We start from the raw sequence: 17,781 nt of genomic DNA on the forward strand, positions 1-17,781 counted from the left end.
GTCAGCAGCATGCTCCACTGCCCCCCCATCCAAACCGCTGCCCCATCCTGTTGATTTCATATGACAACTCTCTTTTTTCCCTTTCCTTTCTTTTTCCTAAAATATTACCCCCCCCCCCCCCCTCTTCCCCCTTCCCTCGCCCCACCTCCTTGTTTCTTCTCACTTTTCTGGTGCTAGAAAATGAGTTTCGGGGTGAGCTGGTGAACCAGCGGTGGACACGAGGCGAGAGGACCAGCAGCCGCTGTCAGGCCTCTCAGAGACTGCAGAGCCGTCGACCAATCATGGTGAGTGACAAGGCCCTGCAGCCCTTCCCCCTCACCATCCCTACACCACCCACCACGCCCCCACACCCCTTCTAACCTGATTCTGCTTCCTGGGCATTTCCCCAATCCCTAACTCAATGGGGGAAGTAAAAGGGTGGAGGCAGAGGAGGCAGGGAAGATGGAGAAATGAGGCAGGCTGTGTGTGTGTGTGTGTGTGTGTGTGTGTGTGTGTGTGTGTGTGTGTGTGTGTGTGTGTGTTGGGGTAAAAGGTGTTTGATGGCCACGCTGGACAGAAAAACATGAATCAAACAGCACATCAAATCTCCCGCTTGGCCCTGCCCATCCTTTGCCTCGGCTTAGTTCAGTTTAGTTTAGCTCAGCATGGCACAGCTCAGCGTTTTCCAGCTACTGAGTTCACTTCACTTCACAGGATTTTTTTTTATATTGAAACACAATGAAAAAACTTAAAAGGATGTCCTTGAGCTGCTCATACTTTTTGTCCATGATATTCCTCCTTATCAGCAGAGTAGAAAAATACTCTTGTCTACCAGCTCTCTTCTCTTTTAACCCCTCTCACCATAGCAAACCAGACTCCCCACTTTCTTTTACTTCAATCGAAAACTTTGGATTGCCACCATTTCTCCATTCTGAAAACATCTGTTCATTTTTTCTCTGTGCATCACAACTGAGATTGTGACACTCAACAAAGAGATGGAGGGATTGAAAGAGAGAGGATCGGGGATGGTGGGATGTGTGTGTGAGTGGGGGTAGGTTGGGGGGTGGGGGTGGGGGTCCCCTGGGCCTAGTAAAAGTAGTTTTGCTTCCCCTTGATGGCTCGGGTTCATCTGAAGAGATGACTTTTATTGATTTGGTTTGATTTCTGCTGCTGAGGGAGCCGAGGAGAGGGAGGAGTTGGTTTCAACACTACATCATGTGAAGCAGCCCCTGTCTGTTTGCCCTGGCACTTATGATACCTGTCACACAACCTTCCTATTATCTTCTGTAGTGGACTGAGATGAATGAAACAGGCTAAGGAATAGAGCCTGAAAAGATGTGTAGTTATAAACACTGAAATCACATCAGGATGACTCACACTGTAAATAGCAAACCTCACAGCATACCTGACAGCACACATACCCACATCAGAGCCATTATGCGGTCACACATGCTCAGTCTTTTTGCATATGAAGTGAGAAACACGCTGTCTCCTCTCCTCACTACTCCACCCTGCCTTGTGTGAATTATTAAAGTGAAACTGTGGAAGGGCTTGCCGTGTGCTGATCCAACATGGAGGCTGCTTAGTGCGGTCCGCCTGTCGAGGGAACTATGCAGCGCGCCTTTAATTGGCAGATGCTGTCCGCAGGTAATTTTTGGAGATGTCAGGCTTTGTGAATGCTCCTCTCCAACTCCGCGTCTCCACCCAACCTTAACCCCCTCCTTTCCTCCCCTACTCTTGTAAACCTGAAAATGAATAAAAGAGTCATTTATGTGCACCAGGGGACGAAGGGTGACCTTCTCTCTGAAGTCATTGCCCCCAGCCAGCCATTTACATAGAGCTGTCAGAATGCAGAGCAGAGCCGGGCCCTCCTGCACCGACCGCTGCACACAAAGAAGGACATAATTGATAATGTACAACACAGCCTGTAGAGATGAGCTGCGTCTTCCTCCTCCTCTTCCTCCTCCTCTTTCTTTTTCTTCTTCCTCTGCTGCTCCTCCACACCACATTTCACACTAGTTAAACCCCAAGACACACACACACACACACACACACACACACACATATAAACATGCTTCTGTGCACACTTAACAGTTCTTGCATAGGCACACACTCGGACATACTGCCTCCTTCCCCCAATTTTCATTTTTCATCTCTCTCTTTTTTTCCGCTCCCTTTCTCTGTTCTGACGATGACGTTGCTGGTACTGTGTAGGACTACCTACATGCACCGTTCAAGGAGTCTAATTAAAAGACAACAAGGTAAAGGACAAATACTGAGCATACAATAAAAAGGGCCCTTTGAAAGAGATGATGAAAATCAGGCGAATGCCTGCCTGGTTGCATCTGGATTCACTCGATGTGACTTTGTGTTCATACAAATTTAATGAGCTGGAATTGAGAAAAAGGACAGGAAAAAGAGGAGAACTCAGATGTGCTTACCTATTTAAATGTGCGTAACTATGGTTACGCAAACATGAAAGCAATAGGGTCCCTTTTCAGTCCAGGTTTTGATTCATCTGATGACTGTCAATGTAAGGAGGAGGCAAAGGAAGGAGGATAAAAAAGTACAGGAGTAACAGAATAGTACATCATCTTTTCATGTGCATGCACGTGCATGTGCACACACACACACACACACTCATTCCCTCTCTAGTTACATTCATTCATGCAGTGATTCGCCAGCATAGTTTGTACATCTGCAGTTGCACCTACTGTATGTTAGTATTTGATTCAACAACATCTTTTATTATTATTATTATTATTATTATTATTATTATTATTATCTTATTTTACAGCACTTATCAAAACCAGTGTTATAAAGTATATACAACAAGACAAAAGCACAACCATACAAAAGAAACAGGAATAAACAGGCAGGAATAAAGAATGAAAGGGAAATAAAACTTCTAACAGTGGATACTAACACCTTAAAAACACCAAGGATAGAATGTCAAAAATGTGCAACACTTGTGCAATGTCAATAATAAAGTACAGTGTAACTCATAAAAGAAAGAAATATACAGACACATTTAAACACAACATTTAAAGGAAGGCCTTTAGATACAAATAAGTCTTAAAAAGGGATTAAAAAGCAGACACTAATGTAGCCAACCATAGTTCCTCATGCAGCTCGTTCCACAGCCAAGGAGCCCTCACGGTAAATACTTTAGTCACCACTCTTCACCACATTTACAGGTCAGTTTGCAATTCATAAGCAATCAGCATTGCGTCTACAGTTTGCTATAGCTGTGGTTTGTCTTTTACAGTAGGAGGGAAGCAGGGTAAAAGACATACATTTTATGACAAACAGGCAAAACAATGAGTCAAGAAAATAAATTGTTTGTTGCATTGTAAAAATACATCACTACAATAAAATTGTAAAATAAAGGTGCAATATGGAAGAATTTGTGTTTAACATTCAAGAGGTTTGACATTATGCTACATCACGTTTATGTGCTGTGTTGCATGGCTATCTACTGAGGTTAGCATGGTAAGCAGCTAGCCCTGGCCAGTACTTTCTAATAATGCCACTCTGAGCTTCAAGTCCGGATCATTTGCTGCATGGCTAACTGAGCTTACTAGCTAACAGCAGCTCCAGATAGCAGTAGTTTACGATGTTAACATGCGGCCCCCTATTTGTTTGGAATATGAATTCAGAAGTGGACCAGTTCTCACATAGAACACATTAATATTACATTGTACCTTTTAAACCATGAAGTAAAGACACAGAGGCATAATCAGCAAAGTGTATTCAAGTCAGTGATTCCAACCGTATTGTCAGAGGTACCCCCACTGCCCGGTCACATGACCTCCTTTGTAAACACCACCATTTCTTTCAACCATTTCTCCACTACTTTGTGCTTACTGTTTCAACTTCACTGCTAACTTGCTAATCAGTTGTCACACACATGTTACTGCTGACTCAATATCTGGATTATTATTGTAAATTTGACTTACTACTATTATTATATTTCTATCCTACTGTGTTTTCAGTAAGATGAATTACTCCACAATCTTTCCACATACACCCAAACAACTGCAGAAGTACCTGCTGGGGTACTTCAGTACTTGTTATGCAGAACTGTCATTTTGAGTGTTCTGTTACAATATATACAATTATTATCATTATCCTTTGGTTAATTTTACACTAAACGATAAGGATTAGGGCCACATATGAAAAATGTAAATGAATCCTGTGAAAAAAATCGGAACGCAAATCAATTTTTCACAGTGGCCCTGATCCTTTTCTGTTCACATATACCATAATGTCTGAGCAGCATTTCAGTGGAGGTGAACTCATTTTAACATCTTCATGTGGTGGACTAGTTTTGTGTGTGAACCTAAAGTAGAGTAAAGAGAGAAACATTTCTCTATAAAATGTAGTGGAGTAGAAACATGAAGTAGCATAAAATAGAATCACTCAAGTAAAGTAGAGGCAACTCAAAATGTTACTTAATTACAGTAGTTATATTCCACCACTGCACCTTTCACACATGCATACAAAGAAGTGTAGACAGCTGAGTGTAAGGAAGTGGACTTTGAACTATACACAGGCAGGCATACAAAGGGGAGCACACACATTGACAGAAAACTCTTCACTGCACACTCGTACGCTCCTCTTCCCACAGAGCACTGTGAGTTGAGCGCAGGAGTCAACTGCTCCCTTCAGGCAGGGCACAATGCTGCTGCTTGTGGTACTACTCCTACATTAACAGCCTGATCAAAAGAGTTGAGGCAGGAGTGTGGAGAGGAGAGAGGAGCAGGCCAAGGGGGTGGACACTCACACAGGAAGGGAGGGGCTTGTGCCTGCACCTGTACCTCCGGCCAAACACTAGAGGCTAAGGAATGAAGTGCACCCTCCTCAGAGAAAAAAAGGGCCTTCACAACAACAACAACAGTGTGCTTCATCTTCCTCTCATCCCTCGTACCCTCCGTCTTTTCATAAGAAGTCTATTAGCAGGAAAGGGGTTTTGCCAAGGAGAGAGAGGGAGAAGAAAGAGAGAGAGAGAGGGAGAAAAAAAAGAGAAGAGAAACAGGGTCCCTGTGTTTGAATCCCACTGTGGCGCTGCCAACTCGACTATAGAGAAGCCACAAAGCAGCTAAGTGCCTGGGCAAGGAGAAGGGAGGGGTGCAGGCAAATGGGGGGATAAAGCGGGTGCTTCGGGGGGAGGTGGGGAGTGTACAGGAGGGAAGAAGAGTGAGACAAAAAAAAGAGAAAGAGGAGGGATCTGCGATAAAAAACCCCAAAGTCCAGTAATCAAAGCTAATGGCTCCATTGTGTCTAAAAAGCATCTGATAGCTTTAGAGTGCAGTGAGAGCAGCGCAGAGCGAGCAGAGGTGCTGCTGAGGAGGTGTGGCCCACGGTCACTGTGTGTGTGTGTGTGTGTGTGTGTGTGTGTGTGTGTGTGTTAGAGGCAGCAGGGTTAACACCTGCTCCTTTGTGGCTTAAAAGCCGAGCCAGGAGTAAGCAGCAGGCAAAACACACACGCACATGCACACCGTGCACACACACCGTGCACACACACCGTGCACACACACCGTGCACACACAGACACACACACGCACACCACACACACACACATGCACCCCGGCGCACACACATTTGTCTTCCTAAAAGGGCTATTACTGTGGCTTTTTAGCAGCCTGTATGTTTTTGCTTTATTATTATATTCAGCATAGTAATGACTGCCAGTCCCTCTGCTTACGGGGCCGTGGCCTGTGGACGCTGCCTGTTGCCTCTGCACAGTGTACAATCATGTGTACCATTCAGGTGCAGGAAATTACAGGGAGAGTGATGTGTGGGGTGAGGATTTGAAAAGAAGCTTAAACAACAGGGTTTGTTCCATACTGTGTATTCTTCATTTATGTTTGTCTTCATACTAACTGAGCATGAGCAGGACGGTAGCTTGGTGAGAGATGGGTGAGGAGGGATGTGGGATGAGGGAGGGCTGTTTTGTGAGAATTACAGATATGATCATCTCTTTGTGTCAGTGTTACCTTTGGTGTGTTTCAATGGGAACATTGTGAGTGAGGGTTATTATAGAAGCTCTTTTGAAGCAGGGGAAGGACAATTAACGGTGAATGTGTGGTGGAATACAGCGAGAGCATCGAGAAAAATTAAACACTGATGGTGTCTCTTCTCTCTCCCCTTCTCTTCTTCTCTGCACTATCTTTCTTGTTTATTTTTTTTAACTCACCTCTGACTCTCTCCTCCTTCTTCCTCTCCTCTTTTCCTCTTCTCTCCATCCCAGATGAATGTGGAGAGTGATGACAAGCGAACTCGCACTCGGTCCAAGGGAATCAGAGGTGAGTAATGTAAAGTAAATGGTAGACCACCCATAGCTGCTTACACATAATTTAAGCTCACCCGGATCTGCATTAAATTGTACTCACTCATAGCTACCAGCCACCTGAATATTGCCTGATTGTTATTCCATGAATTATTCCGTGAGAAATGAATAAAAGTTGTGCAATCCTGCTGGAAAAGCGAACAAACAAACAAACAAACAAACAAACAAACAGGCAGATGAGTGAAAACATAACCTCCTTGGCATAGCTAATTATGCAGTGTGGCACAATGAATTATTATTTTTTGATCATAGACACTGTAGACTAGTGGTTCTCAACCTTCGAGTCATGACCCCCCAGCAAAAGCAGGTTGGTAATCACAACCCCTGGACTCCCTTGCACTTTTAACTTACAACATTCTGAAAATGCCCAAAAGAATTAAGAGAAGAGGTGTTTTTTTGAGTGTGTCCAGTGAGAATTCACGTGCATACCCTCAAATCCCATTTGATTAAATCTATTTTAAGGCAAATATGACTGGTACAGGCAATGTAATGTAAAAACTATTCCCCAGTCTGAAATGTGTTACTTTATTTCATTTCCACAACCATCTGGCAACCCCTGAAAATGATCTTGTGACCCTCACATTGAGAAAGTGATGCTTTAGACCAACTTACTTTCAATCTTAACCTGATATATACACAACCTCCAGTTTTTAAAGATGAATCGTGTGGGATGGATTAAAGAGCTACACTGACTTGTATAAGAACCAGTAACATTTTTACAGTTTTTATTTAGACTGCGTCTAGACTTTTTCTGTTTTGGAAGGCTGTGTTCCAGTAACATTCAGCCTTGCTTATGTAATTAATTTAGGCACATGCGTTAATCAAACATCACGGTATTTTGTTGATTTTGTGAGCCGCTAAACTGTACACAAAAATGGCAGTAAAAAAACACAATCAATATAACAGAAAAATAATTGGTCAAACTTATTTCAAACACCAGCCACCTTGCCTGAGCTGTTAGTGGATATACATATTGTGTGTATAAAGTAAAGAATCAGCGTGTTTGTGTGAATGGGCACATGTGAATGTGAATATAAATGAATTAGAGTGTATAGTTGTAAATATGTGTTTGACTATATATACATTTTGATACATGTCCTTCTTCGTGTGTTTGTGTTTGTCCAAGTGTGTGTGTTTGTGTGTGTGTTGGTGTGTTTGATGTTTAGAAGCGAGACAGCAGAGCAACAGTTCACAGAGCAGAGGAAGGCGTCCAGTCATTCCAACTGCATGATGAAAGACTGAGAAACTGAGATGCTGCACACGCGAGTGTGTGTGTTAGAGTGTGTTAGTGTGTCTGTTTTCTTGCTCTTAGTGTATCTTGATACCCTGGGTCTCTCTGACATGTGATTAATACGTATGATATAGAAGCCCAAACTGAATTCTCCAGGATCGTATTGTTTTCTCGTTCGCTCCAAATGAAAATCGGATATTTCTCCAAACTCATTCTATCGCTCAACTCCAATCGATGCCTATAGCCAGCCAGTGTCTCTCTCTCTCTCTCTCTCTGTGTGTGTGTGTGTGTGCGTGTGTGTGTGTGTGTGTGTGTGTGTGTGTGTGTGTTGTTTGTGAGCAAAGCTTGATTTATGTTTTGAAGGCAATTACTATAAGTTGTCCCAGATTGAAGGGCTGTTTTCTACTGATGAAGGCAGTTTTCCTTTTAATTTCATTTTGCCAATTATGATAACTAAAGTGCAACAATTAATCATGTTTTACTGCTGAAGTCTGCATATAATTGTCACTTTTTCTGTACAGCACAATGCAATTTGGCTGATTTAGGTTTATTCCTCTGTGTGTATGTTTTTGTGTTTGCCTTTGTCTGTGTGTGTGAGTGTGTGTGTGTGTGTGTGTGTGTGTGTGTGTGTGTGTGTGTGTGTGTGTGTCATTCAGTATGTTTGTGCAGGCCAGTAATTACACTCCTGTTTGTTTTGTGTTGGCTTTGTGAACATGTGTTTGTATGTGGGTATGTTTGCATGTAGATGTGTGTGTGTGTGTTTGTATGTGAGCTCAGGAGTGTGTAGGTGTTTTTTCACCCGATCATGCAGTGTGTAAGCCTCTATGAGGAAGCCTCCTGGGATTCATATGCATTTGTGATTTATTGATCTGAGTTTCTTTTAGCAGAGCGGCTTTCTGATCAGTAGTTCACCTTTGTTCTCCCTCCCTGCATCTTTCTTCTCCTCCCCCCTCCTCTCTCTCTCCCTTACTCTCAGTTCCTATTGAGCTCGTAGGACAAGAGCTGAGGTAAGGAAACACCTTCATCTTTGTGCAAATCCTTTTCATAAAGTTCTTTTATGCTCACCGCCCCCCACCCCCACCCACAGCACCGTAGGCTCACTATCAGGGCTTCTTTAAGTGATGTTGTATATTATTATTTTTTTAATTTCTTATCATCAGCACATCTCTGCTCATAGTCAATGCCTCCAACAGGCTGCTATTGATTTCTGACAGCCTTTTGCTATTTCCTGCTGTGAACACGGAGAGGATAGTGAAGGGTGATCTTGTTTTCCTTTGCCCTACCTTCCAAGTTCTCCTCTTTCTTTTCCCACTCAGTTGGTGACTTCCAGGGCCTCACCGGTCATGAAGCCTATCGTCCTCCTTCCTCTCTCTCCTTCTAAATTATTTTTTCATCCTTTCTCATTTTGTCACACTTCACCTGCAATCATCGATCTATGCTCAGATCTCCAGAGTAACCGTTTGCTTTCTGGATTAGGAAAAAAGAAATGGTAGAGAGGCCAGAGAGCAACTCATTTAAAATGCAAATGCAGTATTTTCTAATAAGTGAAATTAATAATAAGGATAATTGGAGTAATAAAGGGCAATTGCTGGGGGAAGTTAATGAGAATTGAAATGAGCCGTCCTGAGGGGTCATAGCAACCTGAATCAGAGGAGAGAGAGCTGCTGCTGATGAGTGGTGAGGAGGGCAGAGCAGGGGAAATTACAGCAGGTCTCTGCTGATCTTATCGCTCATACTCACAGGATATAGGCCAGGGTTGATGTACGACATACAATATTATGTTCTCTCCAGCTTGATGCCACCTGCATTCATGCATTATGTGTCTGCTGGATGAAAGGGGGTGCATGTGCATTTGTGTGACATGTGTGCTCAGTTTGCAAGTCTTTGCTTTGTTTATCTTAATTTTCTTTGTTTATTGCCTGTGGTTATCATTGCCCCTGCACAGGGACTAAAATGCAGTGTGTCTTAAACATATCTCTAACCTCCATCCATCCCATCCAGCTGCCCCACCCCTGGATGCAATGGCTCTGGCCATATCAGTGGGAGATACTCACGACACAGAAGGTAGGGCAGATTAAAAACCCACCCTCTGTCTGTCTGTCCTCCTCGTCCACCCTGCCACACAAGTTCTGTTTTGTGGAGGAAACCATGTTTCACCTTTTTAAAGGAGTAAAGAAATAGTTTGACATTAAGGGATTACACTTTTTCACTACACTTACCCTAAGCATAAAGCAGAATCATAGTCATTAAAAAAACTTTTAAATATCCTGTTAAATAGCAAAATAGAAGGGCGTGCACAGCACCCTTCATCAGACATTCAGTTAATCATTACAAATAAGGCCTTTTTTAGAATTAATCAGGCGTTGCAGTGACAACTCCAGTCCTCCTTTTTCAAGCTTTTACACTTAATTTTAAAAAGGCACTATAAATATAGCCTACTGCTTTAATACTTATAATAGAAGTTTTTCATGATTTCGTATAGGTGGAAATAAGGTGTCATTGTGAAACCAATACTATCAACAAGGTAAAATGATGAACATGCATGAACATTCAGAGGTCTGCCAAATCACTCCGAATTTCCTTAATGTTTCTTGGTACCTCAAAAAAACATGGTGCACCTGCAGGGGAGAAGAAACACATCAGAATTGTTGTGGATGGAAAACAAAGTAGATGCTCCAAGCTGGGAGTCAGAAACCCAGCAGAGTGATGGACTAAACAATGATACTCTCTCAGTTGTGTCCTCCCAAACCATCACACAACCTCGCGCTGATCGCAGCAAAGCCTGGTTTGGTCTAAATGAGGCCTGAGTTGGAGTATTTGTTCCCAAACTTTTTACCCTGTGAACCCTTGAAACAAAACAAACTTGAGAAACCAATTGTGAGTTCAACAAAAGAGTTGTTTTGCCTGTCTTTTACAAAGATAGTTATTAAATTCCCAAATACGAAATAAATCAGCAGAAATGAAATTTCTGCTTATGGTTCAACATCTTGCAACCTCTACATCTTGGTCGGGAAAAACTGAGACAAGCATTTCAATCACTTAATGAATTTCCTTAGTTTATTGAGCAAAACATAAGCACACAAAGACATAAGGTCATAATCACAACTTTTGTTATTGTGTACATTTCAGGTGATCATGATATGAACCAGTTTCAAGGATACTGAATGACCCCTAAGATTGAAAATAGGCACATTAATTATGTAATTTCTGAATAATGAAATTGAAGTGAGAATAGCTGTTAACTCCCAGAGCTTCTAAATCTAAACCCAAATATGAAACATTGCGGTGGACAGCAGTGAAATGTGGTTTCTTCAGGTTTGATTTGAGCTTCATTCTCCCTCCCTCCTCATCTGTATCGCTCGTCTTCAGAGACCTTGTGAGACTCGGGGCAGCTCACTCACTTGTGACTCCCCTTTATTGAGGGGCAGATATTAGCTATCTGTTTACATGTGTATTCGTTCAGCAGGCAATTTCAGATGCACTTTGTTTATAGATCGTCCCTCAATCTCCCTCGGCGTCTCCCAGGTGAGAGTAAGAGGGAGTTTATTGGATTTCACCCTCTGCTGCCTCGCCCGCCCGCCTCTCCATACAAGTTGTTCATTAAACGTTCCAGTCAATTGGCTGAGATTGGTTGTGATGTCTGAGTGAGCCAGCATGGCGCCCCCCCCAGGCCACATTTGTTGACTAATACTATACGCTGAAAGAACCACTCCATCCTTCTTCGTATCAAAACACATACACACCCTCCATTATGCTGCTTACAGTCACTCATGGACATGATGGGGTGCATGAGGTTTTATTGGTTGCTTTAGAATGTATTTGTGATTTGTGACTATAATCCCAGTTGGTATTCATGATCCTTTTCTCTCTTTTCTCTTTTTGGTTCTCCCTCTCTGTCTTTCTTAACACACCATTAGTATTCTGGGTTGCCCCATAGCCAGAAAGCGCCGTCTAGAGGAAGCAGAGGCCGAGCAGGAGCAGGAGCATGAGCATGAGCAGGATACAGAGCAGCCTGCCTCCAAGAAGAAGGCCCACCCCCTGAAACTGGCCCTGGACGAGGGCTTCAGCGCAGAAAGTGATGCCAGCAGCGAGGCTGAGGGTGAGGAAGACAAGGATGAGGAGGAAGCAGGAGAGAGCAAGGAGGTGGAGGAGGAGAGGGAGGCGGCTGGAGAGGAGATGACTGAAGACCTGACGCAGGATGGCCATACATATGGGCAGGAGGACGAGACACAGAAGAAAGAGGAAGAAGAGAGGGAAGAAGAGGCATATCAAAAGGAGGAGAACACATTTGCAGTTAATGAAGGTATGCTGGATAAAACAGCTGATATTAGCCACAGTCATCTTTGTCGATGAAAAGTTCACTACAGCTAAACTCGAGAGCTTTTCATTTTTATCACATAAACATCAGTCATATAGATATATGATACATTATACATCAAACCAACTCAAACCCCCCATTCTCACCCGACCCAATCCAAGAACAAGAGGGGCCAACCTGCAAATAGAAATGGCTTTCTTGTTGAGCTTTTGCCAAGAAGACAATACCATTCTGTAATAGAAACAGATAGATACATGGATAAATAAAACAGTTCAATCCAAATACAAGCATATCTCTGGCTAAGTAATCAGAAACTATGTGTTTCCACCTCATCTTTACACTGACACCTCTATAGAAAAGATAAACATGCCCCACTTGAAGCAATCCTGTCCTGTCCTGCATACTGTATGACATTCTGTCATGTGCAGCAGCTTTCCCTAATTGAGTCACCCAAACTATAGAGCTTTTCCAGCAACATTGTCTTATCTTATGTCTAATCGATTAACCAGCTGCATTCATTTTTATAACCGATCAATTGTTTAAGTTTATGCAACAAGCAAAAATGCCAAACTCACATGTTTTCCTCCATACTATATTATTGTAAATGTAATATCTTCAGGTTCTGCTTTTAATCAGACAAAACAAGATATTCAAAGTTGACACCTTTCTGACATTTCATACATTCAATGATTTGTTGATGAAAGGGCTACTCCAGTGATTCCATTAATATGAGGAAGTCAAGATTTAAAAAACTAATCGTCAAAATGGAAGCAGCTGGGTCCAATATCTGTTTTTAAGTTTCTTGTATTGTTCAAGCTGCATTCTACATTTCCCATAATGCAACTCAATAGCAATAGCATACCCAAATGGTTGCTAGATGTGATGGAAAACAAGTGGTCTAAATTAATTGATGAATAGGACACAAAAAACAAGTTACAAAAAGTCTCTACACTGGTTTCTGATGTTGTCATGCCTCCTTACAACCACAAGGAGCATCAGCACAAGCTGCCTTCCATCTACAGACTGGTGTTTTTATTTCATTGTGAGGTCACAGTGAATGACACAGCAAGCAGGAAAATGATGCCAGTGATGATAAAGATATTGCTGACAACAGCTTTAGCTCAGTGCATGACTCACGTTTTCCTGTCACAGCTCTGACCTCTTCATCTCTGTTTCCACAGAGGAGGAGTGTGTGATCATCGAGCCTGAGCTCGGAGCAGCGCCACCTGCAGATGAGTGTCAGTCTCCCTCTCAGAGCACCGAAGAGGTGGCTAACTCTCTCCTCCACCTCGGCCGAGTCGCCAACAACAGTGCTCCAACTGTGGCCACTCAGCAGCCTGTTGCTATGGAGACTGAGGAGGCTGTCATGCTGGCAGCTGAACAGGGCGAAGAAGTAAAGAGTGAGCAGGAGGGGGATATGAATGAGGGGGAAGAGGAGGAGGTGGCACACAGAGTTCAAGTTTTGGAAGAGTCATCTGTTCTGCAGATGGAGGTAACTGAAGTGGAGTTGGAGGAAGAGCAAGGAGAGTGCCCAGACAGAAGCAACCACATAAGCCAGGAGAACCAGCCAGATCTGACCGAAGATGTCCACCATGAGCAGATCAAAGATGACGAGGAGGAGGAAGAAGAGGAAGAGATGAAAGTGCCAGCACAGCAGGGCACTCCAGCAGCACAACAGGAGGATGAGGAGAAAGTTGAGGAAGACCACAAGGAGGTGTACCACATTCTGCCCATTTCTGATGTGCCAACTGCCATCCGCACCATCACCAGCACTGCAGCAGCTCAGGGAACACATACTGAGGCTCAAGACAACAGAGCCAGTCCTCTGGAGGACTACAAATCCCACAGAGCCAGTCCCCCTGGAAACTACAACACCAACAGAGCCAGTCCACTTGACAAATATGACTCTCATAAGCATAGCCCGCTTCAAAACTACAAGGCCAGTCCTCCTTTGAGCTATAGCTCCCACAGGGCTAGTCCACTCGAGGACTACTTACCCAACATCAGAGGTGAGAACTATAAAATCCACAAAGCCTCATCTTCAGCCTCACCTGACATTATCGAGGTGCAGTCAGATAAATCAGAGGAGAAAGAATTTGATGACATGGACGGGGACGACGAGCACGATGACGAAGACAGCTTGTCACAGCGTTCCACGGTGACGGACGAGTCAGAGATGTTTGACATAAGCCGAGGGAACCTGGGCCTGCTGGAGCAAGCCATCGCCTTGAAGGCAGAGCAGGTGAAGCCAGCCGGGCCCAGTGCGCTGCTTTGCGCCCCAGATATCCACCACCAGCGATACTTCACAATGGATGACAGGCCCAAACACCTGGACGTTATCCGCAAGAGCTACTTTGGCAAAGGTAGGGCAGAGGGAGGAAACTGAGAGGGGAAGGCAGAGCTCCAACATGTACTAAGACGTGAAAGTTGCTTGAGGTAGACAATACATCAGGAACATTTAGTCCACTTTATATATTTATTTTGTTAAAGCTTTCTTTAGCATCACATGGTTTGCTGCTACAAGCAGGGGCATCATTTTGATGGTGAATTCAAGGATGCGCCACCATCTGAGGGGCTTTTCCATACATGGTGCTCACTCGGCTTGACTTGGTTTGACTCGAGACGTCAGCCCAGCACAGCAGGGATTTGCATTTCATAAAAACTGGGCTACCTCCTTGAAGGTGTGTCTTTAACTAATAACGTACTTGTCTTTACTAGTGGGGTCAAAGGAGTGGCTGTAAATTCTCTTTCTTCCCACAGCACTATCAAAGAACAGCTCGTCAAAGCTCCACTAATTAGGCTAAAAACATGTTTTATTTTTTTAGATCCCTCACAATAAAAGTCTTCCATTATTAAGTTATTTACAAGCTTTCATTATGAAGCAGCAAACTACAAACTGGCACACTGAAGAGAAGCTAAACACACACAGAGCCTCTCTGGCACCACAGGCTTGTTTGAGGGAGAGCAGGGGGGTGGGTTGGCGGTGGTTGTGAGATGTCGCTGCAGCCCACCTGGAGGCAGGGCGGGCATGTTTTGGTCCATTTTGGGTGCAGTTCTCTTGATGGTTTCAGGCTGCAGTCAAACTGGTAATGGAAACGCAAATAAGTGCAGCACAGTTTACCTCAGCGCAGCCAGATGTGTCAGTGGAAGAGTCCCATGATACTTGATATTCACCTGATCATGGAACAGTTCAGTTATTAGCACTAGCTACAATAAAGGTGACAATGTGTTGACTGTGATGGATTACCTATCTCAAGGAAGTTTCACATTTTTGAAAGTTAATTGTTGTACCATAATGATATGAATGAAAAGCAATGACTCGCTCAAAAGTACATAAGAAAAGTAAGTGAGAAATCTGTCCAGAGGTGTATTGTAAGTAGTGAGGGGTGGACTCCATTTGTAATCAACCACCTAAATGGTAATTTCCACAGAACACATAGATTAGTGTACAGAAAGTTATTTTCTAAACCAGCACAATGTGTCGTGTGCTCAACTTAAGGTAGAAGGCACAAATAAACACAGTGTACCAATTAAACAGCGATGAGTCACAGAGCACTGTCTGGATCCTCCCTTCTCCACTGTAATGTTGATGAAGTGGTTCCAGCTGAATAGACTTCCATGAAGAGCTGAGAGGAAGTGCTTGAAGAGAGAGCGACAAGGGACAACAGTGAGGGCGAGAACACAAGAGAGATGACAACATGTCCGAGAGACAGAGGAGAGACAGTGGAAGAGCGCAGGTTGTTCCACACTCACTGCTGGAGTGTTTACATGCTGCATGTGTTCAGGCCTTGTGTTTGACAGTTGGCACGCTGCCCACTTATCATGCTCCTTATAGTATAGCAGTAGTGTGATTACATGCCTGGTAGTGCTGCCCTCTCCTTGGCCTCAGCTTCTTCCTGCGGTGACATCCCTGTTCTGCTAAACATTAATTAGGAGATGCGTGTCTCGTTAACATTCAATTTGCAGGCCAATAGAGCATCACACCATCCTCTTGCTCCTTTTTCCTCTCTCCAGTGCCACCGATAGTGTCTGGCCTACCTCCAATAGCAGTAGGGAGAAGTCATTAATTATGTGTAAATTATAGTGGCATGATTTCTTCCTGATGTGTTTTCAGGTGTTGTTTTGTCCAAGATCTGAAAAAGATCCTTGAAAATGTCAGACAAGTGTAGCAAGGGAGTTGAAAATCGTCAAAGCGTACAGGATAAGTAGGTCGACTTTGTTCGTGTTAACGTTGAAAAAAGCGGCAGTATTTTATACGTTTGATAGTATTTCATCCTTGAAAGCATTCACAGAAACACACAAATCACATTTAGACTAATGCTTAAAACACATTTAAAGAGATACATAAGACATGAGGAGCAGATACAGATGGTGTTGCTTTTATACAGTTGTCTGAAATATGTCTAGATTTCATGCTCAGCCAAGCAGACTGTCTGATGGCATTAACCACTTGCCTTCTCCTCTTTTCTCTCTTCCTTCTCTCCATCCCTCTCATCACTCTGTTTCTCCTCTCTTCATCCTCTTCTCCTACTGTCACTATCTACTCTGCTGTTCTTCTCTATCCAGAAAGCAGTAGGCCTGAGAAGAGGGAGATCAAGTGTCCCACCCCTGGGTGTGATGGGACAGGTCACGTGACCGGTCTTTACCCCCATCACCGCAGCCTGTCAGGCTGTCCGCACAAGGACAGGATCCCCCCGGAGAGTGAGTGTTCTTCAGCTGCTTAGGAGATGGAAATATGCACTGTACAACAATTATTAGGAGGGGTTGGGGGAGGGTTTTGTATTTTTATTCGTTTGTTATTATTATTTTTTGCTGATGGTAGGGAAGACAAATATGTTTGGGTGAGCTAATGTTTTAGTTTTGATGGAAAGTCAGACATCCAACCTCAAACATATATAACACCTGGTGACTGATTTAAATCAGGTTTTTTGTTTGAATCTGGGGATGGACCAAAAATAGACAATCACTTTGTATAAAAGGAAATATAAGATTCAGCCTGCCTTCCTGCCCCATTTAGTTTCATACAACGTGTTTTGAATTGTTTCAATCAGACTGTGGATTTTTCTGACTGAGATTGTGTGTGTGTGTGTGTGTGTGTGTGTGTGTGTGTGTGTGTGTGTGTGTGTGTGTGTGCGTATACTCTGTCTTCTCTCCAGTTCTAGCCATGCATGAGAATGTGTTGAAGTGTCCAACTCCTGGCTGCACCGGTCAGGGCCATGTTAACAGTAACCGTAACACCCACCGCAGGTATTCATAAACATATTATAGCACAGTATCTGTGTACATCTGTATTTGTGTTTGAACACCTGTGTTTCTGCAGATGACAGTGTTATGCACAGGTTGTGTATTTCTGTTTATGTATTTGCAAATTTTCATTGACAGCAACATGCTCTCCATTTGATATTCATCTTCTTCCTCTTCCTTCATCCCCCCAGTCTTTCTGGATGCCCCATTGCTGCTGCAGAGAAGCTGTCCAAGGGCCATGATAAGCCACTTCTCTCTCAGCCAGGCAGTGAGCTCCTCAAAGGATGTCCCAATGACAGAGTGTTGAGGTTGGTAATTAAAAAAATCTTCAATCATATACTTACAACATTTTAAATTGTTCTTTTTACAATTTTACCTTATTACATTTGATAAATATGGAGCCCGAATTGTGACAAAAGACAGTAAAAAGTTGCCAAACAGGTCAAAAACTATATTCATAATAGAGTGTTAAAAGAAATATAAAGCCTTATATTTTCCTTTTAACCTCATGTCCAAGAAGAGTAAGACTTTTTCAAATTCCATTTACCTCAAACAAACGTCTTTCAGTGGTAACTTGCTGTTTGCATGCACTGTATGTTTATCTCCATAAAATTATCTTCCATCACCCGTGTTATTTGCTGGAATATTCGGCTGAAG

The 17,781-nt window shown here is 43.2% G+C and overlaps 1 protein-coding gene across 3 annotated transcripts in view; it reads left to right on the forward strand.

Moving 5' to 3' along the window:
* The first annotated feature begins 200 nt into the window (after positions 1 to 200).
* Positions 201 to 17,781, forward strand: part of myt1b (myelin transcription factor 1b) — a 36,557-nt gene continuing 18,976 nt past the window's right edge. For all 3 annotated transcript variants that reach the window (XM_084367588.1, XM_084367589.1, XM_084367590.1), the window contains exons 1-9: positions 201 to 284; positions 6,233 to 6,287; positions 8,539 to 8,569; positions 9,564 to 9,626; positions 11,480 to 11,865; positions 13,062 to 14,243; positions 16,447 to 16,581; positions 17,037 to 17,127; positions 17,316 to 17,432. In XM_084367588.1, coding sequence (XP_084223714.1) covers positions 282 to 284; positions 6,233 to 6,287; positions 8,539 to 8,569; positions 9,564 to 9,626; positions 11,480 to 11,865; positions 13,062 to 14,243; positions 16,447 to 16,581; positions 17,037 to 17,127; positions 17,316 to 17,432 — 2,063 coding nt within the window. In that variant the 5' untranslated portion in view covers positions 201 to 281. The remainder of the gene's footprint in view (positions 285 to 6,232; positions 6,288 to 8,538; positions 8,570 to 9,563; positions 9,627 to 11,479; positions 11,866 to 13,061; positions 14,244 to 16,446; positions 16,582 to 17,036; positions 17,128 to 17,315; positions 17,433 to 17,781) is intronic.

This window comes from Pagrus pagrus, assembly GCF_965226575.1.
Source record: "Pagrus pagrus genome assembly, chromosome: 11".
Lineage (NCBI taxonomy): Eukaryota > Metazoa > Chordata > Actinopteri > Spariformes > Sparidae > Pagrus > Pagrus pagrus.